Genomic DNA, 24,291 nt, shown 5'->3' on the forward strand with positions numbered 1-24,291 from the left:
CAGCTCTGATGAAGTCCGAAATGTTCATTTCTGACCAAGATAGGATGGATCGAGCCTTATGACCCGGCGCTGGGTTTTGCTGAAAGGACCACTCTGGGTTATCGAACATGGTATTGTTAAGGTAGTTAACTTACTTCTCACGAATGGTATCTTCATACACTTGTGCCGATGTTTTGATATCTTTTGTTTGAAAAAATATGACTTTTTTAATAGCTAACTCCCCACAGAAACATCATCGTGCTCTGTTGACTAATAAGGAAGCTTATTTAGAGCCCACATCGGCATGCGGTTTTTTTTTTTTCAAATGTTGCTCAATTGCTAAAAATTCTCATCCGTAAAACAAAATGTTTTCCGTGACTTCGCTATGCATACAGATTAAGTAGTTGTTTTGATTTTACCATAATGTTTTTTTTTTAAATTACCAGTAAAGAAATGGCCGGTGCGTCTTTCATAAACTGTTAGTCCTAAGACAACTTTTAAAATAAGAGCATGGTTGTAGATACTATCTTCATCCCAAGATAAATAATTTTGCTTTTGGTCATAATTTCTACAAATTGTTTCCCCTATCCTCTTTGGTCGCCTTTTTCGTACGAACAGTACATGGAGGGCTAAATTTTTCCTGTCACAAACAGAGGATTTATTGCTCCTATCAATAGCCCGGTACACAAACATTTTACTCATACCAAGCTTATGGATGAAATTAAAAATTGTATTTGGCACCATACCTACTTGATATAATGCAATCACTGCAATTCTGTTCTTTTTATTACATCACTCCATTTTAATATCTCAATACATTTAACAATATATTGGCGCCAAAATTAAATTGCACAATGAACAATCATATAAAAATGACAGATTCCAAATTCAAAAATTATATTTTGTTCATTTTTAATTAGAACAGTATTTATGTCCAAACTAAATAAAATAAAGGCAGTTGTCAACCGGAATTTTTAGTTATACTATAATGCTACTTAATTTTGTCATATAACATTATCCGTTGATTTCTTCCTATGAACTAAAATTGTTTGTAAAATATGGAATATGACATTTGAATTTTGTTTATATATAGTTAAATACCTAAAACTATGATGTATTATTTTATTAATACAAAAAGCTTTTTCTCACAGCGTTTGCAAATATTACGTAAATGAAAAAAAAAACACCCAACAATAGACAATGGATAAAAAATATCATTTAATTGAAATAATTATTAAAACGAAAACTGTCTAATCAATTACATAAAAGATAATAAGATGTCCAAGCGTCAATTACATTGAATACAATTGTGATGTCTGTCAACGCAACACGCAATATTGAATAGGGTTGTAGTGTTAAGATTTTTTCTGACGTTCGAGTTACATAATATATACCTAGTAAAGCTATCTAATGGAGACATCGGTACGAATAATAATAGAAGTCAACACATAATACATGAGTTATGAAACGTTCAATTTATTTACAATTTATTCACTTATATAAAGGTAACTATAACCAAGCGTATTTTCAATATTATTTCTTAAATTTATCATTATACAATTTACTTTAAAAAGTTACCCATATAGCAGATGACATTAACGCGATAATAACGGAATATGTTTTGTATTTGAGATTCATTGAGAGCAGAAATGTAACCCAATCATACAGCGTTGCTGGAGTTTCTTCCGTTGTTGTTTCCGTTACTTATTCTCCCAGCGTTAATGCTTTCTGAATTTCTAGTAGTGTTATTAGCCAAGAAAATATCATTCACAAGTGACAGCCCAACATGAGGACTTTCGTGGGAGCTCCTATGCCTAGTCATTTCATGTTGCACCCACCGAAACGACCTAAGAGACCAGCAGCCACCTAATCCGATAAAATAGAAGTATGAAAAATAGTACGTGTGGCCCGAACAAAGGCTTCTCTGGAAGCTAATTTAAAAGTGGTTTTAGGCTACCCTCTGCGCCTTGCCGAACTCGCATAATCTGAAAATAACATTTAGATAGCAGTGTAAATCCAATTAAAAAAAAGATGTAAACAAAATATTCCTTTTTTAACATAAAGTTAACAGTTCCGTCATCTGGCAATTTTTACTTAAAAAATAGCAACGACAGAATTCACCATGATGGGATTTACAGTGATTAACATTATGATTCAAAAAATATAAGTATCCTAAGCAATCTTAAAAATACAGCCTACACTTCGATTCGGCGCCGTGGGCGGAGTCGAACTATAAAAGCGAAGTGTCAGTGGCGCCAAAGCTTTCCGCTTTGACTTTTTACTTTTTAAGATTTTTTTTAGGGACGCCCCACGGCATGGGTGTTAGAGCGAACGACTTGAAAGGCATGTATAATTTAATTAGTTAATCTGTGACATGCATTTTAGCATGAATTTAAAACGGCAATACTTGACAATATATATTTAGACTATTTTAATACTTCATGATGCATCGGCAAACCTAAAAATAAATTTATTTTAACACTTGAATAAGTAAAAAATATTTTCCAAAAATAGTTACCAAAATATCGTCAAATATTTTTATTATAAAAACATTTATTAATATATATTTGTAGCTGAATATGTATTTAAGAATCTTAAGAAATATATTTTGTTATTACATTCTTTTCACAGTTTATGATAAAATTACACAAATAATTAAGACATTTAGCAAAAAATATCGATAATTTATTCCAGAACGTAGCAATGCAATTAAATTATCTAAATAATGTAAGTCAGAAACACCTTATGACGTATCAATAGCTCAACAATATTCATCGAATATAAAAATAATCGGTTTTATGTCGTTCTGTTATCCAAGAACAAATTATCAGCATTTTTTAGCCTTTTAAACATTATTCCAGTAACAAAATTCAAAACTCGAAAACGGATTTATGTACTGAATATGTATGTATACGTATGTTTTATAAAGTTAGTGCAGGAAGTGAGGGAGGCGGTGACTTGTATATTATTTTGTATACATCTCTTTATGATTTGCTTTAAAAAAGAGGAAACGCTTTGCCCTGCCACCTGCAATTAGAAGGATCCCTGAAATACGTAAACCCTCTAATAACTATAATTATTAGAGGTATATTAAAAATAAAAAGTTGCCTTACAAAGCACGCGCGGCGCCCGAGGCGGTTGCTGACGACGTTAGATGGCGCCACTAGTATGAATTTAGTGAAGCCAATGAATCTTAAACGTTGAATCTGAGTTGTAAAGATTTATTTACCGACAGAGACAAAACAATGAATATATATACACAATATTTATAACCGTCTTGAAGTGCATTCAAAGCTTTCTACGATTTCATGTTTATATATAATTAATATACTAAAATGGTTTAGGGTTGATATTAAATACTTTTATTTTTAATTGGGTTTAAATATGTTTAATAAACTAAATTCAATACCTAACTTAGCTGTTTTTTATTTATCATTAAAATAAGTATAGACGTATTTATCAAAACTCATTTATTCACATTATTAATAAATAGAATCATTTAATGTGACTACATGAGTACATCTTGAAAAGAATCAGATTGATCTTCCCTACAAGGCATCCTTTAACTTAAAGCTACTAGGCTATATTCAATTGGTACTGGACGCACTTAGCCTTTCTAGCTTTTACAGCTTCTTCGGACTGAAGATTACGAGTACTGCTTCAAATACACTTTGATCTGAGACTAGTCTGCAACAAACCAAGACGGTTATTTTTTTGGAGCCATTTTTCTAACTTTCCTAATATGATAAATTTGAAAGATAAGTTATCACTTTAAAATTCTTTACACTAGGACATTACATGAGAGTGTATTGTGATACCGTACACAGTGCCCTAAAAAGAGGAACTAATTTTATTTGTTTCTGTTGATAACTATATGTACTGTTTATAATATTTTTTAGTATTCTTATCTACCCGGATTTCACAGGTTCAAGCATTAGTGTTAGGAGACAAATATTGCAACGCTTCAGTATAATAAAAATAATAATTTTTTGGTCTCGTCGTACAGACTAAGTATAAACTATACTCCCCAGACATATCATTACAGATGGCGGGCACGCAATTTCTCCCAAAAAAGGATGTTCCAAATCTCTAATTTACCGAAAAAATTATATCATTCAAGAAGACCCTTCTCTATTTTTTTTCTCTTAACCAGCTTTCCTAACGCGTGACTTTTGACTGACTGTTTTGGCCCGAGGGCAATCTCCTATCCCGAACGCAACCGCAGAATTAAAAAAATAAACACAACTTGGCGCCCAACTTGCGTTCGCGTGCTCAAGTTTTCGGCGGACAGAGCTTTGGAAAAAAATATCGGATTGGTACCTGTGACGTCGGCTAGAAACAAAGAAGACAATAAAAAGAATTGGTACCGGAATTAGTAAAGACGATTCTTCTATGCCGCCAAAATGCTTGATGTAGCTTTTATGTACAATTCTTTTAATGTAATATTATATGATTACATACAGTATTATTACTATAATTCTTTTGCACAATCTGCGGTAAAATAGTGATGAATTTATTCGATACATCTTTATTAATTTTATATTAAACAATATTATATATTATATGCGTAGATTGTAAGTCATACAATTTATAAACAACTGATCTGCAATTATTGAAAAAACAATTATAATTTATTTATTGTAATTTAAAAATTTAATCTATGTTTTATTAAATTATAAGTGTAAATTCTGATTTAATTGAAAAAAAAAAATACATGTTATGTGTAATGATATAAAAGTCTAATCAAGAAATAAAAGTTTACAAGGAAAAAACTTATGTATTATTATCTTATAATTAGTAGTGTTAGAATCTGAACCATTTACGGAATATTCCATTCGATGTTTATCAATATATTCTAAACCATTTAAATAAATTTTAAAGCACATAATATTAAAATGCCAAGTAAATTTAGATAAATTACGCAAGATGGCGTAGTTTTTTTTATTTGAGAGTAATTTATATTATGATATAATATATTGTAAATAAATAAAGAATATAATAAAATATAGAGAAAAAATAAATAAAATTATACGTAAAATAAGTTATTTGGAAAGCAGTTATTGATATTTAATCTGTATTGCTATTACTGTCAAAGTAATTCAGGTATTATAGTTAGTTGTTATTATTAGATTGTCTTTGCGGTGAATGTGTACATAAATTATAATAGTTATAAAATGGCTCGTAATATTCTTAAACTTGGTGCTTTGGAAGCTCAAAAAACAGCCTTTTTGCTCTGCGACATTCAAGAAACTTTTCGTCCGCATATAAAACATTTTGAAGAAGTTGTGAAAGTGGCAAATAAAATGGTTCGTACACGTAAATGTTTTTATGTTCAAAATATCACGTGTTGTCTAGATTAGAACTCAAAGGCTATGTTATTACATAACATTTATAACTGTAAAACAAAATCTTAAAAATTTAGGAGTCATTTATATTTCTTAACTCGAAATTTATTTACAATACCGCAAAGTTATGGACATATATTTTATTCAAATAAATAATATACGTGTACAAAAATAAGAGTTTGATAGAGAACCAATAAAAAAATGACATACCAAAACTAAAGAAAAGCAAATTCTAGATTTTATTTATAGTATATTGAGTAGCTTTAATTTATATTATGGTTTGTTTATTTACGCTTACGTTCTTAAAATAATTATATAAATAACGAAGTTTATTTAAAATGTCTAGGTGGCTGCAGCTAAATTGTTCAAGATACCCGTTTATGTCTCAGAACAATATCCAAAAGGGCTTGGTCATACAACAAAGGATATTAATATAACCGATGCAGCAATGGTCTATGACAAAACTAAATTTTCAATGTACACTCCAGAGCTTCAGGAAAGACTCAAGAAAGATATACCAAGCTTGAGTTCTGTAGTGTTATTTGGGATTGAAGTAAGTAGATTTAAAGGTTTCTTGGAAATTTTGTAATTTAATAAATTTTTATTTGTCATTACATTTACAATAATTGTATTTCATTTTAATTGCTATCACCATGCTGGAGTGAATTCTTAGGATAATATTTTCCTATGTAATAATATGATAATAGTTTATACTTGTTTGGCTTTACACATATGTCTTGTGGTTTCTGCAAATTATCAAATATCTTAACATTCAATCATCTTTAGAACATTTGCTTTAAAAAAATACATGCATATCATGAATTTAACTAGAAATTATCATAATTCACACTAGAATGTATGTTCAATAAGCTCCATACAGGTCAAAGATCTCCAATTACTTAAAGTTCATAGATAACAATGGTAAAAATTACATTGACATCTTTAACATCAACTGTACTTTGTTCATCATTACATCATTCTAGTCAGGCGGTATGTTTGATTTTAACTTGCATTTTGGTATCCTTTCTCATAATACAGATACTTAAATAATATTTTAATCATTTATGTACACAAACACTCAACTGTATTTTAGTCTGTCACTGAAGAATTAGATAAATAAATAAAAAATTGTCCACTGTTATTGTAGCTCATGCTGTCCATAATAACTATACTGTTTATATCTGTCACAGAAAAAGCCTTAGTGGCTTGTTTTAAGTGTGCTATGTCAGCTTTACTGAATGACCAATATTTCAGTGATTATAATACAATGCAGTTTTAGAGAATCTCCTTATATTTGACTAATAGTGTAAAATTTCTTTAGAGTTCAATGGGACAACATTTCTCTTATGCCATCATTATGTGATGTTATACCTATTGATTACTTTCTAACAATCAGGTGTTTAAAAATTGTCTTGTTTTTTTAGCCCATAACCACTGCAAGGCAAAAGATATCTATGAGATATACCATAATCACCACATTTTGCAGGCGGGTTAGCAATAGCAATGTGGTATTATGATACATAGAGGATGTGTCTGCCCATCTGGATACTTGTCTGTGAGCCGAGGAAATGCTCTACAATTAATGTACAAAGTGTGAATAATGCAAGGTTATATTGTGGAAATCAAACCTGTCCAATTGCTAGTCTCAGTCCTCTACCTCTGCTTCTTACCTATCCATAGATTTTCCACATAAATTTGAAATAGGCCCAATTGAAAGATGCCTATGTCTAGGATCTCCTAGAACTATAAAATGGTTGTCCTCTAAGTAATTAAAGAATAATAAAGATCCAGCACTTAATTGTTCTGTGCATAGCTAAAATTGTGACTGCAAATAAACCTTATAAAAAAATATAATTATCTTTTGTACATTACAAAATTATTTTTCATCTTCCAGGCTCATGTATGCATTGAACAAACCGTAATAGACCTTTTGGGTGAAGATATAAATGTTCATGTATTAGCTGATGGTGTTTCTTCAAGGTCACTGATGGATCGAGGATTAGCTTTACAGGTAGAATAATTTTATCAGTGTTATATAGAATATTTTACAATAATGATAAATATATATATATATATAAATATATGTGTGTGTGTATATATATATATATATATAGACTTATTAACCTAGTTGCATGCTCGAGAATATCTAATCCCAGATTACTTTAAATTTACAGTTTATATTTTTTTAGTTAGTAATTATTAACAATTGGCATGACATTGCAAGATAAAATCTAATAAACGATAAAACGAGGTTCACAAATGTTTCACATATAATACATATTTCATACATTAAAGTCATGCTCATTGTCGCAGTCTAACAAAATGTTTAATAATTACAGCGCATGCAATCAATGGGATGCTTTATAACAACCTGTGAGAGTGTACTGTTCAAATTGATGCAAGACAAGAACCATCCAATGTTCAAGGATGTCTCAAAACTTAATAAAGTACCCACAGCAGACACTCTAGGTTTTGATTTCAAAGCAAAGTTGTAAAATGGAAATTGTTATAACTCTCGAGGTAGTCCAATATTTTTAAAATTCAACAATGATTGTTATAAAACTATTTTGATGATAGATTATGTGTCAAATCCTGTATCTAATTTTTTATACAGTTTACATATCGAAATTGAACCAGTTAATTATTGTAAAATTAGTGGTAGCTAACCATAGTAAGTTACATAAAAACATGTGTCTCATATTTTTAAAATTGTGTTATTCAAAATAGCAAATTAATTTTTTGTACTCTGTAGAGTTCTATTGTTCATGTTGGTAAGTGAGTAATTTCTTTGTAAACTGACTAAAATGCTGTGATGGTCTGATTTAAAAAAAAAATAACTAAGTGAAATAATCAGTACAAATCAATATTATTTCACATTTATATTAGATTCGGTATTTTTTATTTATGTTTTGTAGTTAGCCTTGACCTGCCCTATCAACCAATGTCAACTTGACCTTGATTTATGGGACGTCCGGCGAAGGTTATATAAACATATATTTATGTGTGTGTTATTGTGTTGTAGATATATTGATGAAAGTAGTTATCATTTGTTGAAAAAGTATATTTTATTATCATCTGGTGGTACCTGTACTTTCCAAACGGACAACACCAAAGTGACATTTTGGTATTTAATTAATAATTATAAATAATTTATAAATTTTATTATGTGATTACATAGGTACTTATTTATGTGAAAATTAATCTGATGTACCCAATGCAGGAAAAAAGGATACAGTATGATACAAAATTGTCAATTCAGGGATTTACTGTTTTTACCTGTAAAATACATACTATGTAACACTTAGTATGATTTAATGAATATTTATATTTTTCTTTTCAGCGTTTCCAGTCCATTGGTTGTTTTGTGGGTACATCCGAAAATGTTTTGTTCAAACTATTACGCGACAAGAACAATCCTGTTTTTAAGGAAGTGTCAAAATTAAATTTTAAACCTACACCTGATCAATTTGGTATGAATTCATAGACATTCGAGTTCATTTTATGTTATTAGATAGATATACTGTTGTGATTTATTTTTAATTTATACAGGTATTCCCATAAGTCAGGCCAAACTTATATATATACATATATATTAGTATGTAACAAATATATATGTCGTATTGTTATCGGTTATTTGTTAATGTCGATTTTGGCTATATTCTTCTTTAGACTGAGACCAAGCTATCGCAAGATGCCCCCTTTATATCTGCGTTTATGATAGGAAACTACTATCGCCATCTGTAGGCGCCAGCAGAAACTACAGAGGTCCGACATTATATATTTTTTGGTAATGTCGGATGTAGTAGTAATTTCCAATACATGGTTTGACCAAAAAAATGCTATTTTTGAACAGGCCATTAGAATATAATTTTGTCTACGGTTTATTACTATGAAAGTAAAATAATAATAATTAAAAAAGTTTATCTTTGTAATTATAATAATATGTAAAACATCACAGGGGATATAAAATCGTGTACTTTCTTGAATAAAGATAATTTTAAAAGTAGATATTTTTATTTATAGATATATTAGACGTTGAAGTTGATTTACGGGACAACCTGTATAAAATTTACTGTATTTATTATAATAGGAGTAATGTTTAGTAGAAGTTGTATTTTTCTATTTGTTTTATAAAAATAAACGTCTGCGAAAAATAAGTATGGCTTCACAATAAACATAAATAAAGCTGTTAATAAAGGCAATGTTGTTATTTGTTAATAAAAAATTGTTATTACATAGCACCTCTATAATATGTTTTAAAATTTTGTATAAGATAAGGATAAGTCCGATTAGTTATACATATTATGTTTAGTGTCTTTTATGTAGAGACATATTGCGATGAAATTGTTTTAATGTGAATAAAATTTTATTTGTTATTTAAATACATTATGTGACTTATAAATTTAATTGTTTTGTATTTATTTTCATTTTAGTAAAGACCACTTCAATTGCTCCTTCGCTGATTGCAGCACCTGTAACATATTTAAATTAAATTGTATTGTCAGTGTATATTTACAAACCAGCAGTCTCATATTTAATTATTCATATGATAGTACAAAATTAAACATTTACTTATTTTAAGTATACCTACTCTGGCCATAATATGGTAGCTTGTATATAAATGTTAATAACCCAATATAATAGTAGAACAATATAAAAATGGCCCCCTAAATAATAATAGAACACATGGACAAATATGAATTGAATATAGACAAGATTTTATACTTTTGTTACAATATGTATGTGTTCGTGTATAACATAAAACCTTTAAGACCAGTTACATACATATTCATTTTTCTTTTTATATATTTTTATACACCTTTTAAGATAGTGAAGCCTTATATAGGGTATATGCATCCCCTAAAACCTCTGGAAAAACCTGATACACATATTTCAGGACTGCTTTTCAAATGAATGATATACTGTCTGTTTCCATCCTTTGTCATTGATCAGGGGTTTTCAGAAAAGAGCAAAGATATCCTGACCATTACAACATGTTGAAAATAACTATGAAGAAATTTAACATCATCATCATCAGAAAAACGTCAGCTGATGGACATAGACCTGCTCCATAGATTTCCAGGATTTCCAGTTGACTCTCCACCTTATGGATAGACATAATAGGCTGCGCTTGCCGGTCCGTATTCTTCTCTCCAGGACCTTAAGTTTTAACGGTTATCTATGGTTCATTACAAAACTTACAATAATATATTATAGGCGAAAATTGGATGCCGTTGTAGGCTCACGCGAGACTTAACGTATAAATTTACGCAAAGGATAATATAAGGCATTCCGGGTTATTGTAATGCCTTTTTAAACAATATACACAAGAGACACTGACATTTTAACTATGATAGCTATAGGCTAAGGAATTATAGAAGCGACATTTACAGACTTATTAAGAGTGTTTCTAAATATAGATAATTTAAGTAATATAAAAAAATGTATGATACAATTTTAATCTATAGTACTAGTAGTATATGAAAATTTATATATTTAGTAATAAAATAATCCTATGTTAAGTAACGAAAGGTACTATTATTGAAGATTACCTATATACAAGGTAAAGTTTATCATCTTACTCTACCATTCGCTTTCCATGATTTTGCCATTTAATGTTTTACATTACTAACCAACACTAAAACGTTGATTTAATTTGTTTAACCAAAACCAAAAGGAATGTCACCTTTAGAAAATTAATTCCACACGTTTACTACGATTACTATATAATTATGAAATCATCAAATAATATAAAATATAATATCGTAATGCTGTTTAGCCGTCATTTTAGCCCATAGACGCCCACTTCGAGGCATAGGTTTCCTCAAAAACATAAGGGAGATATATTTAAAAATGAACACAAAAATATATAGAAAGAAGCAGAAAAATTACTTCTTTTAATGTCATTTCTTTCTGAGAAAATGTAATTTCAGTATTTTAGTAAGTATATACACAGTATTTAAGTAAAGTGATTTGACACCAACTAACCCATTTATAAATTATCTCTTGAGTAACCGATTCTTTAATATTCAAGAATTAAACTGTAACTAAAACAAAGCAGCCTATCACTAAAAATCCTAAATATTTTCTCTGTGTATTAGGGGGCCGGAAAGTAACGTCGCTTTCTTAAGTTAAATCCACATGACTACATTATTAACAAGTTTTTATTTCTAAAATCAACAATATAGCCATCTAGTTACAAATTTTCAATGCTGAGGCGGTAAAAATCAATCGGTTTTTCTGTAAAACATGTCGACAGAAACGACATTACTTTCCAGTCCCCTTAATATATAAAATTACGGTGTTAATGTTCTTTTTAATGATAAAGCTTGGTAATGAATTGCTGTAGTAAAGTTTTGTGAAGGTATTTACAAAAATAGCCCGAATAAGTTTGTGGTGGGCTCGTTTTAGGTACCATAATAGCTTTATGCCTAAGGATCATCTTGGGAGGGTGGGGCTCAGTGTGATTATAGTTTCTACCAAATAAAGCTCTTCTAGTATTCTTCTCACGACGTATACAAATGATCACTTTAAATGCATCAGCTTGCATTACGTAAAAAACATGTATACTTACCTTATCTTTACTTGGAATTTCTTTAAAGTTAACTTTTTGGAATTTATCTCGATATTTTCGTAATGAGGTACCACAGAAGTTCATGGCCGTAATAAGAATGTGATAGAAAAAAAAAAACATTTTAAAAATAGAACATTATCTACATTTACATATATGACACTACGCCAATGTTGGCGGAAGGCGGTAGAGTTTAGTGCAGAGATAATCAACATGCACACCGTTAATCATCTTCATGTGGCCCAACAGCCATTTTTATAATTCTAATGGATTCAGGCGTTATTTCGCGGAAGTCCATCCTAAGTAAGAAAAGGACGAATATATAGCTAATAAAGCTAAGCAACTGATGCATGGCGGAAGTAGCTATATATTCGTCCTTTTCTTATTTTTAAATTTAATTTATTTCATCAACCTTCTGCCATTAACGTCAGAGTAATACCGAACATGAAGGTAAGAGTATCGGTAAGGCTATATCGAAACATCAAGAAGGACAATGGAAGAGAAATATTAGTTAACCACTGCATACTTAAGCAAAAAAAAATTATGCTGTAAGGCTGAATTTGACAAATATTACAATAATTAAAATAATCATAAGGCCACGCGCGTTAAATAACCGTGAATTTGAAGAATTGTCGTAAGATTTAGAAACGGAATATGTCGATGTTAAAAAGAGTATACAGTTTTAAAAGTGAAATACAATTGTTCTATGGTATGAAGGGCCTTTCCTATTTTTAATAATAAATGTACGATTTTGGGTTACTTATTGACATGTCTCAGCATTTTAATGTTGAACTTTAAGACAAAGGACAGTTTATTTACAATTTGTATGTTAAAATTCAGGGCTTTGAACGCAAAATAAAAGTGTGAAAACAGAATCTTTTGCCGAAAAAGATGTTTTAACTTTACACATTTAGAAAAAGAAAACATGACTACTTTTCAAAATACGCACAATATATAGACATTTTACTTAAGATTGCCAAATGTTCATAGCTGAGAAGACAGTCATTTCCTTGAAAATATTTTCCTCATTAAAACCAATGTGGATACAGTTCCCAAAGACTTTCAAATAGGAGTGATTGACATACGAAATAATACCATTTTAAAAATCGATTTTTTCCAGAAAAAATCATTTTTTTATAAATCATACGTGAGCCCTGCAAAATTTCTGCTTTTAATGAAAAAGTCAAAGAAAATGATGTCTATATTCGGAAATACGTTTGTTTGCTAACAATTATTTTCAACCATGTAATTAATAAAAAATAACCGCAGATCAAGACAGAGATGCACGATCAGAAAACTGCGGTGTAGCTACCTTTATTAGTTCCCGCTGATATTGATCAACTAGTATCGAAGGGACGGTGCCAAATTAAAAATTTCAAGTAAATTTTTATTTCGCATTTTTTAAGTCTATACTTATTATACATAAAGGTTTGCAAATGTGTAAATTTATTAGCCAAAAATATTAAAATGTATACTGGCCCGTTGTTTAAAATGGTTTGCTCACCCCTTCGGCATGTATACAATCATCATACACATTGCTAAAGGTAATCACATAGATAATCCACCCATAGCATAGTTTTATTGTGTTTCTGTTATGTGTCTGACATATTCATATTACAGAAATAATATGTCATGTTGCAGCAGAGAAATTTTTAATTTAAAAAAATTAAATTCTTGTCGGTCATTTAAAGGGATCCTCTATGTTTATGCTTTCGTATGCTTGAACCATGCCCCTGTCAACTGCCGTCTTATATCCATCATGAACCTCTAGGTCGTATTTTTCACCAGATTGAAACTGTTTTTTATTGTCATGACAAAATCCATTCACATTTGCCAGTGCATTTGCTTCTGACCGGCTATTAAGCTAACAATTAATTCAGTTACACTTTCTACGCAAAGTAAAACCAAACGTCCTAAGGATTATTTACAAAATCACACTAGCAAAAGTTTCGTTAGATTTGTTGTGGATCCACGCACACTCAAGGTTAAAATATTTCGTATGTTATTACAAAATTTATTTCATTGATATTAATTTAAATACGAAAACAGGGTTCAAAACCCCTCTCCTATAAAATAAACGATTATTTGGATTTTGTAAAGTTTTGTTGATAGTGTTAGATATATTATTTATGTGGTATGTAAAAAAGTAAGATTACAATTATCAAAATTAAGTACTTTGCATAAAAAAACCATAACCACAGATACTACAAAAGAAGTAAAAACTACATAATTTTACAAATGTCTACTTAACATTCATAATAATTTAGTAATTAACCATTAGTCATAAAAATAAAACAAACAAGGGTGACCAAATGTTTAAAATATCAATAAATAAATACTAATTTTAATTTAATCAGGTTTAATAAAATAATGACAAACATAAAAAAACAACATTATAAATTAACTCGCAGTTTTGTTAATTCACCTTAATAATTGCTATCTATTATGTTGGTTAGAATCTGAAAAATAGAGCAATATCTACTTTATACAATAATGACAAGGGTCCATGAAATCAAGTTCAAAATATTAAAAGAATTAACAGGAAAATTGAAAGAAATGTTTGATTATTAGACTTACAAATCCCAAGAGTTGAATATAATCTGAAAGATCGAATTAGTACTGATGAATGCTTAAACGAAGAAGAAAATAAGAAAATTAAGGTTACTCATGTGAAACCAAGTTAATAAATGTCAGTAGTGACAATGGCACCGAGAATTGAGGGTAGAATGTAGGCATGACTGATTAACACAAAGTTATCAGCTATTATTGAACGAAGAAAGATTGTTAATCACACTAGGCAAATAAAGATATGAGAAAGAATTATAACAAAGAAAAAAATAATTTTGCAAGCTAATTTCAGTGTTTTTACAACTTGGCAAAAGAGATAAAATATTCAGTTGCATATTTTAATAATTAATTAAAGTGTTTGTGTTAAATAACTTCCTGTAAAGCAAAAAGTCAAAAACAAATTTCTTTTTAATAATTTATGTTACTAATTAAATCAATCTCCATAATTTTTTAACTCACTTTATAACATGATTATCTAATTCGCTCATTAGGTAAATGTTTCCAATAAGATATATTTTTTTTTGCTAATATTTATTATCTGGAATTTTATTAATATAATTTTCTTGCGAGTTTAACAAATATTTAAAATATTTGGCAATGTTTGTCACTGTAATTCTGATTTGACTTGTAGGCTTAGATATATAGAATATGTGCTATTAGATCAACAGGTGTCAAATGTTTAAAGCGGTGAATGTACAGTTAGTTTTTAGGCAAAAAGCTTTAAATATTTTACACAAATTTACAACAACCTGTATAAAATGATAATTCTGAAATATATAAATTTTAAAAATTTATTACATTGATTTATTTTTTCGATTAGAATGCGACAGGCCAACAGACAGACAGACAGACAGATAACAGTAATTAGTTTTAATATGTAATCAAAATTTTGAAAACTATTGCTTTTTCTCATTATATCATCATTATGTTATTTATTATTTCTTAAACCATTGATTTTTGAATATGACATTCCACACATTAGTAAATGACAGATGAGCAGCTATACAATCACCCATTAAATGCTTTTACACCTACAAGGAATCACTCTGTAGATCTAATGGCACATATTTTGTATTTTCAACATTAACTCTCACAGAATTCTGAATTATACAGAAATTATTTGTGCTGTCATATTATATCATTATAACTAATACAAACATATCAAAACATTTCTTCAGACCAATTATATTTAGATTACATATAATTGACCAATAAAAGTAACATACCGATTGTCAAGTAAGAACTTTTTATGTGAAATACACAAAGAATGCAGTGAATGTAACAATCAGAGACCAGATATAAGATGTATTTTTACCTAAACTTGATGTGTTGGCTAATTACAGAAAGCGCTTCTGTGTTGCATAAATCATGGAATGTGCATGGGTGAGATGGATAACTATACAAAGGTAAAAACTACGAAAGAAGCTCCTTTATTAATCATAACTCAACAAAGTCTTCTCTGTAATTTATTAGCATCAATATCCAATCTCTGGTTATAAACGAATAATAATTTTGTATGAAATTGCTACAATTGAGTACTACATCTGTCTATAGTTACTTCTACAAACAATCCAACGTTTAAGAAGCTCACACCTTAGTCACCAAAACATCTTATTCAAATGATCCATTACCTGAGCAACAGTCTGTTCTCCGAGTGGTACATCTTCAGTCCGTAGAGCAGCACGTCCAACTATGGATGTTGGGTCGGAATCAAGGATCACACTGTAATACAATAAGTAATATGTTTAGGTCATGTTATCAATGAGAAACATAATCTTCATTTAAAAAACGATAAGGTTAATATTTTAGATATCTTATAGATTCAGGCGTTACCTTCCGGAAGTCCATCCTAAGAAAAGGACTAATATATAGCTACTTCCGTTATGCAGCAGTAGTCGTGCAATGATATTTTAGGTTGCCAAATTTAAAATGTAATTCACGTTTCTAAATGATATAAATATAAATGAATCGCAAAATGTATTTTTTTAGCGCTTATCTGAAGAATCATTCGACAAATCGGTTTATGTTTTTTAAGATACAATAAAGGTTTTTTTGAAGGGATAAAATGAAATTGTTAGGAAAAAGGTTAAATCGAAAATAGAAAATATTTCTCTTTTCTGGTATGAAGATAAAAGAATAAATTAAAAAATACCCAAAGATTGAAAAATGCAACAAGATAGAGGAGGTTTAAGTCGCTTAAAGCGACCATTACATTATTAACAAAACATTAACGAAAATTTAAGGAATTTAAAAGAAATTCCTCTAAAACTACATAACACCAAATTATTATATTTGTAATAAAATGTAAGATAAAGCTTAAAAATATATAGATAAATTAATACATAAATTCAATTTTTTTTCAAAGCGTTTAGTATTTTCTATATTTTATTTTTATTACTAAACTTTCATTATATGAATTAAAAAATGCATTTAGGCAGATTCTTCTTTATACTCAACAAACAAAGTGAAAACTTTGAAACATGTTTCATTTCTTTGACTAAATATTATTAACTGCAATTTGCCAATAACCTTGAAAGTAGATTCTATGAGGTAAGCAGTAAAAATCTATTAAGACAGTATAAAAAGTTACAGGTGCACTTGTTAATTTGATACTAATACAGGATGTCTGCCTGTGCCCCGCTCCCTCGCCTAACGGTTGCAATGTTTGAAATTAAAATTTGAATCTGCCTCCAAACAGCCTGGTATCTTAATCATTCATTCATTACCAAATTCTTACTTAGAAAAAATTGTATGAAATGGCTTTACCAGACAGGGACAGTATACAATACTTACAAAAACTCATAAATATCATATGTATACCATAAAGGTATGATTGAAAAAGATGCAATGGCTCATAAGTGGTGTTTGTACAACTGATTTGTAAAGGAAGTAATAGATTTCCTTTTTAGTACCTATTTCTATGCATCCTGTATACATGTGTCCCCTAATACCGAAACCCAAAAAAATTATTCAAATTACACATTACATTTCCTAAAAAATCGTATTTTCAGCACCATATGTCAAAATAAACAGTGTTTTAAATATTTTTTTTAGAGTCGCCAAATAAAAGTTATGAAATTACTGGTTGATGATTTATAACTTCTTTTTGATTAAACATAAAGTATTATATACATACCCTCCATCACAGATTTCATCAAAAGCCAACATCACAGCATCCAAGTTGTCCATCAAAACGCGTTTTTCGACATTTCTTCGCAACAATATGCTCACAGATTCATATAGGGCATTCAAAACTGATTGCAGAATCAACTGTAACATAATGCACATTTATTTATCAATTTATTTATTTACTCTTTATTGTATATCAACAGAACCTAACAATAAATCAGGCAAAATAGGCAATATTAAATTTAAATAATTACAGACTGGGCTTATGTCTAATGATGATTACTACTAGACAATCATTAGTTGGACTTGGTTTATAAGAAAAATAGAGCGCGCGGTCACGTAGCCATAGGTAGCGAAAATGGATGTACATACATATCATTGATAACATATAGTAAATTTATCATAAAAACAACTAGATTATTAGACTACGCATTTATATACTTGTTGATCCTCAAACAGTCCTATTTTAATTAATACATTAAAAAAAATTCCTTGTGAATACTTATATATATTTGTATGTCTAATACACTTATAAAGCTTGGTGTACATGGCGGTGGTGGTACATTTTAATCATCAAAACTATTTAAAAATACCAGCCTACTGATATCATTGAGAATATATATCCAGCAGTATAATATAAGTGATCCAATTTTTAAAGAAATGAAACAATCTAGAGTGAAACAATTATTAAATGTATGAAAAATTTAATTAGAATATATTAATCAATTGACAAAATAACGTAGGACAAAATAAGGTAGGTAGGACTTTATGGTAGATTGTAATGCAAAAAAAAAATAAAAAGCAAAATAATATGCTATAGTTTATCCCTTTGTTTCTACAACACATTCACATCTGTGTAGTAAATTGTAATTATTTTTAACTTATATAAATATTAAGATTTTGCATGCTATTTATTATTACAAAACATGTATGTAACATTTATTCAGTAACATAAGTGAACATAATTAATTTTAAGCATTAAATAAATAATATTATAATATGGTAATCACCAACTCATCTCAATCGAAGTTTTACAAAATTTGCCAGACTGATGTTAAGTAAAAAAACCACAGATTATATCAGAAAGATGTCTTATAAAACTTTAAAACTTTTTTAATGTCACAAACATATTTGGGCAGTTAAAATTCAAGGTTATATTTTTCCATGCACCATATTTATTGAATCAGACAATCAAAAATTAAAAACAGACTGCTATATTATTGAACTTACACATATAGTTTAAATGCATACCTCATTTTCATGTGAGCTTCCCATAACATAGAAGAAGAGATCCACATTACTCTTGTAGACACATGTCAGTCCTTCAAGCATTATAATTTCAGCATTTGCTCTGTAATGAGTTAAGAATCATGTCAGATTATATAGTACATATCTAAAAACAAGTATATCGGTGTAGTTTAACAGTTTTTTTAACATAGCTATTTAAATTTGACTGAATATATATAGTATCACTAGAAAACATATTATTGGCAACTCGATGTATTTTTAAAATCTCTTACAGGTCCAAAAAAATAAGATGTATCACATTAGACTTAGTAGTGTCATTCAAACCGAACAGTTTTGGTGAGCCACTCAAAGGCAGTAACATGCATTTCCACATTATTCTTTGTATAGGCAATCTTTGATAAAAGACATTACATTGGTTACTTAAATTTATTTTACAATTAACCTCTGCAACAATTTTGAAATAAATAACTATTTTGACAAAATTTTTTTTTGGTAGAGATTTTTTTTGTGTTTTTTTAATTTCTTGGTCATATATTAATTAACCTTAAAATATTTAATAATTCATAAATTTTATCATGAATTAAAAAAATGTAAATCATAAAGACTGTATAACATATTGACAAATATTGAGTATAATAAAATACAATTACATTTACCTATGGGTTTTATTAAATAAATTCTTCTCAAAAGCTTTCTGGTCTTTAGTGGTAGGAAGGATGTCTTTGTCATAATACTTGGCCAGGATTCTGTTTCCGTCATTGTCAAGTATACACATACCTTTAACTATGTACAAAGTAGGCTCCTGGAATACAGAGAAAGAGAATTATATTTTTCAATATCATACCTTAGCTAGTAGCTTGTGCAACCAATGGTTGTTAAGGTTGGAAGGTTCTCAAGTAATAACAAGACCTATGGTCTTGTTATTACTTGAGAACCTATGCAGCATGGGTAGGCTCCCACTAAACGTACCAATAGCATATTCAAGGCTGCGGGCAGCACAAGCCTGGTCATTGAGGCAATCTTTGGGGAAGGCCTATACCTTGTAGAGGGTGTCATTTGACTGACATGATGATGATGGTTATCTCTTTGCTAGCATTTTATGGTCTCCATGAAGTTTGCCCGCACCAAAATCAGGTATCAAATTTTGCTATTTACAGCAGATGGGATTGCACCATCTTATATCATTTAAGCCACCTAACATATTTTTAAAAATTGGCTGTTCCAGATACATCATAGGCTGAAAAGATTGTAGTCTATAATGGTTCAAACATTCACTCATAATATCAATTACTAAAGATTTACTAGTGTAAGTCATACATACTATTTATTCTGTTGGTCAAAACATGAACATTGACAATTTGACCAGATCTTCATCTTTGTACATGTGAAGTTAATTTCATTAATTATCATTGAAACCTATTAATTACTTTGTATGTGCAAAACGAAAACACGACTTTTTAAAGAACTAAGTAATCAAATTTGTCGATGGATTACATCCGCTTCGGTTTACACGATAATGTTATTATTGATAATGAAGTTAGTTGGTACTGATGGCTGATAGAATGAAGTAGAAATCATTACTTAGAGATTAAGTAACACGGGGTATCAAGTTTAACATATAAAAATAAATTTAAAACAGAATGAGGTAAAAAACAAATTAATGCATAAAAATTACGGCACAGTTCGGTTGGAGAATATTCGGTAAAGAAATATTACTTTTATTTCACTTACAAATAAAGATCCTTCCATAGTTGTGTGAACCATTTTATGTATTATTTATATTTCAATAAACGTAGTTTAGTTTAAAGTTACACCTTACAAGAAGCCTTAAGCAGGGAGTTGACGTGTTTATTTTGACGTTTAAATTCTTTGACGCTTTAGTCTATGGTTGTGACGTGCATATATATATAAGAGGAATCGTAAAATAAATCGTAAATTGTAATATTATGGATGAATTCTTTAAAAACCAAATTTTCGACCTCTGTTGGGCATAAATTTTTATACTAAACCGATACTTTTGGTTTATAAACAATTAACACTATTATATTACTTGTTTTTACTTTGAATTTCAATATTATTAAAAAAAAATTCTAATAAATCAGTTCAGCCATTAGTTAATAACATATTGATGTTAGCTCTCTACAGGTAAAATAGGTAATATACCTGGTGAAATAAGAAAAAAGTAACGGCTAAAGTCGAGGTATCTTATCGAGCCCACGTTATTTTAATTTGAATGAGGTTAAGCCTTTTTAACATTCTATCACCTTAAATGTAATAAGAATGTTAATATTAACATGGAAGTAGTATTTTTCTTTAATAAATGACTATGCATGATAGTAAAGTCTGTTACTTTAAATAGTTCCTTCTGAATATCTTACTTTAAAGTCAACTTTAAAAATAAACAAAAAAAAAATTAATAAAATGGCACCCCACTATTTCACGACTGTTTTTAAAAATGTGATGAAGATAATGTCTTAACAGAATTCATGATCCATAGGCCACTGTAAATCGGTTAACCAGACTGATTGACAAAAGACGCTTGATGAAGGATCAAGCGTCGTTTGTTCCCTCTCAAAAATAACTAAGAGTATTTACGAAAATAAAATAATACATACACAAGTGAACCAATGAAAGTATGACAAGGAGAGTATGGTAGGTAGGAGAACCCTCATTTTCTATAAAAATTGAAAAAATATAACAGAGAAACTAAGCTGATAAACGCATATTTGTTATAAGGTATTTTACATTTCTTGCTGTATAAGATGTGCGAAATTACGAAAGCAAAACATTTGCTAGAACATTTTCTATTCCGCTCAAGTGATAACTAAAATGGTGAAAAATGCAAAAAAGACTTTCTTGATGTATATGTGGTAGTGTTTACAAAAATTATAGGCCTAAAATATTTCCTTTAAGCCAGTTGCAAAGTTATTTGAACAGCCGTTGATATAAATTAAGAATAAAAAAAACAATATATCATTAGTTGCCTCCTTTTGGTTTGTTAACAGATGTCTCTGTTTTCATTATTTTTTACGTTTGAAATGTATGAGGGGGATATATGGATATATGGAAACGTGTCGGTTCTATGAAGTGTCAAGTGGTGACAAAAATTATATTCTTCTTTGAAACTTTATCTGTGAACATAAATATTTATAACTAGCTTAAGCTTATGTTTAAATATTTGATTTTGTAATTCCTCTGGACAAAATGTCAAATATGTAGTTGGCTCATGTCCAGACTCATTTAGGTGTACATTAATCACTCACTTCTAGTGCTGTTTTGACTCTTCCCCATTTCAAGTGTCGGAATGTATGCATTTATGCTATGGTTTTGTCTTTACTCTTTGTAATTATTTACTACAAATATACATAACACATTTCGTAAGCTGATAGCTTAACCACATAAACATTTAAAATTAAAAAAATTGCTTGTATACTTTAATAGTTATTGAAACATTAGATAAATATAACAACCATAGTTTAAAGAATACAAGCTGCTTTCAACCGCCCCTATTGGAAATCTGTGTGATAAGCCTGTCTATATAGGTCCATACATAGAGTAAGTCTTACGGCTGAAATGATGATAATTTGCATTAATATAATGATAATTTAAAATTATGCCTTAATCTAGCAAGTAATTTTATTTCTTTAACTTACGTACGTGAACTATTATAACCTCTAATGCGGTTCTAGACCTGTAAATAATAGTAAATGAGAACAGTTTAGAACACGAATAGATTGAAATAAAAAAAATGTTAAATAAACGTTTTTTTTAGCCAAGTTTTAGTAATAATATATTTAATTGTATATCAAAAATGTATTAAAGTTAATGTCGGATTATTATCTGAAAACATTTATATATATGTTTCATTTAACAGATTCAGTTTCTCCGAAACCATAGCCTATCTAAAATTCTCTTTTTGAATCTAGTGCTCAGATTTAGCATTGTTGTTAAACAGACATAATATAACAAAGACAATTAAAGCCTTACAGACATTAAAGATTTGTTCTTATTAGCCGCTTGCTAAAATCGATAATCTTTTTTTCATCATTTCTCAATAAACCCTGTGGTTTAGTACATTATTTTATTACTGTAGTTGAATGTGCATACGACAACAAACCTAATTACAGTACAATAGTATAGTACGCCTAAATATGTAATTAAGGCATATATACAATAATCGATAAATAAAGGACATGCATCTTGATTTTTTTTTACCTCGATTACACTGTTGCCATTTGCAGATTGTGTGGATTCGAACGCAGAAGGCGTTAATCCTAAAACTACTTTTACGGTTGGAAAGCTCGTGGGCTACCTCGGAGCTTCGGCTTGGGCCGCTGCACAACACAGTTTCATGGGATTGGGAGGCTGATGGATTTATTACGCGGATGCTCCATGGAGTGACCACGCTCAAAAGCACTGCGAGGGGACCTCAACTTATGTTGTCACTTATCGAACATTTTGTTTTCATTTTTCTATATACTCGTATTCCCAATTCATTCAATAAGCCAGAAATATCCTAATCACGAATAAGTCTTCTTTAGAAAAGAATCAAAACGAAGATATCTTTCTACCACGACTCTTGTTTCGCGAACTAAAAGATTACTTTGGTTAAATTTAGAAGCTAGAATCTCCGTTGCCTTTTTCTAAGTTAAAGTTAATGTATTTAAATGCTTATATGACTTACTTCTATTACTTAAAAAAAGAGCTTAAGACTTTGAGTTTATTATATGTCGATAGAGATGCACGTGGCACTAATGCATTGAGTTAGATAAAACGTAAGGACCGGTTTATTTTATTAAACTCCTGTTATATCAATAATGCCAAATTAACAATCATCATGATGATTGAAGATTCGCTCTAAGATCTGATATTTGATACTTGAATTATCAATAATATCACCCGGGATTTGTCGTGACTATTCAAAGAAAATCTAATGAAAATCACTATTTACAAACTCCATGACTGTGTACATTTTTTAAATTAAAATATTTACCAAACCAATTTAAAAAAAACCAGATCAGTTGTCAGCCATTTGTGTAAATAAAAAAAACAGTACCTATAGCTCAATCTTAAATATTACAGCTGTTAGAAAAATATTGGTTAGAATAATAACTAGTGATCTGTGTAAAAGCAACAAAAAAGATGGTTTTGTGTCACAGATAAAAAATTAGAGAACCACTAAAATTACTTGAAAATAAAAGTCATCAATATCAAATTATTGAAGACGTAAATAAAACAGAAGTTGTATTTTAATGACTTTATAGCTATAATGTGACATGTTATGGCGGGAAGATGTCGACCGGGAATAGACTCCATAGACAAATCCGATCCTTTGATGTCACCGAATCAAATTACAAAAGTAAAACTCCCAGACGTTAGATGTTGCTCGAATAGATGTATGTGCATCTAATTTAGATTTATTTTTGTCCACGCAACTTTAACATAAAACAG

The 24,291-nt window shown here is 29.5% G+C and overlaps 2 protein-coding genes across 4 annotated transcripts; one reads left to right on the forward strand and one right to left on the reverse strand.

Moving 5' to 3' along the window:
• Positions 1-5,097: 5,097 nt before the first annotated feature.
• Positions 5,098-9,690, forward strand: LOC137922754 (isochorismatase domain-containing protein 1-like). Of its 2 annotated transcripts, XM_068765807.1 has the most exons (5): positions 5,098-5,285; positions 5,671-5,877; positions 7,219-7,335; positions 7,664-7,844; positions 8,665-8,743. In XM_068765807.1, the coding sequence occupies exons 1-4, from the start codon at positions 5,154-5,156 to the stop codon at positions 7,817-7,819; spliced, it is 612 nt and encodes a 203-aa protein (XP_068621908.1). In that variant the 5' UTR covers positions 5,098-5,153; the 3' UTR covers positions 7,820-7,844; positions 8,665-8,743. The 2 variants fall into 2 exon arrangements, with proteins under 2 accessions (XP_068621908.1, XP_068621910.1); XM_068765809.1 differs by lacking the exon at positions 7,664-7,844 and having other exon boundaries at positions 8,665-9,690.
• On the reverse strand, positions 9,579-20,687 carry zetaCOP (COPI coat complex subunit zeta). 2 transcript variants are annotated; one of them, XM_068765810.1, is made up of 6 exons: positions 20,572-20,687; positions 19,497-19,642; positions 18,844-18,943; positions 17,600-17,733; positions 16,095-16,185; positions 9,579-9,796 (listed from the first exon to the last, which is right to left on the reverse strand). In XM_068765810.1, the coding sequence occupies exons 1-6, from the start codon at positions 20,602-20,604 to the stop codon at positions 9,749-9,751; spliced, it is 552 nt and encodes a 183-aa protein (XP_068621911.1). In that variant the 5' UTR covers positions 20,605-20,687; the 3' UTR covers positions 9,579-9,748. The 2 variants fall into 2 exon arrangements, with proteins under 2 accessions (XP_068621911.1, XP_068621912.1); XM_068765811.1 differs by lacking the exon at positions 9,579-9,796 and adding an exon at positions 14,270-14,495.
• Between the last annotated feature and the right edge of the window lie 3,604 nt (positions 20,688-24,291).

Source organism: Battus philenor, unplaced genomic scaffold (assembly GCF_028537555.1).
Source record: "Battus philenor isolate CCGP_79_NKW_IND1 unplaced genomic scaffold, ilBatPhil1.0.hap1 SCAF_20, whole genome shotgun sequence".
Classification (NCBI taxonomy): domain Eukaryota; kingdom Metazoa; phylum Arthropoda; class Insecta; order Lepidoptera; family Papilionidae; genus Battus; species Battus philenor.

Bases quoted from the DNA above. Each gene is read 5' to 3' on its own strand.
- LOC137922754 (XM_068765807.1), top strand. From the start codon at position 5,154: ATGGCTCGTAATATTCTTAAACTTGGTGCTTTGGAAGCTCAAAAAACA. The intron at 5,286-5,670 runs GTTCGTACACGT...TAAAATGTCTAG, and splicing joins TGAAAGTGGCAAATAAAATG to GTGGCTGCAGCTAAATTGTT. The intron at 7,336-7,663 runs GTAGAATAATTT...TAATAATTACAG, and splicing joins ATCGAGGATTAGCTTTACAG to CGCATGCAATCAATGGGATG.
- zetaCOP (XM_068765810.1), bottom strand. From the start codon at position 20,604: ATGGTTCACACAACTATGGAAGGATCTTTATTT. The intron at 17,734-18,843 runs GTATGCATTTAA...ATTATGTTACAG, and splicing joins GAAGCTCACATGAAAATGAG to TTGATTCTGCAATCAGTTTT. The intron at 16,186-17,599 runs GTATGTATATAA...ATTGTATTACAG, and splicing joins GATGAAATCTGTGATGGAGG to TGTGATCCTTGATTCCGACC.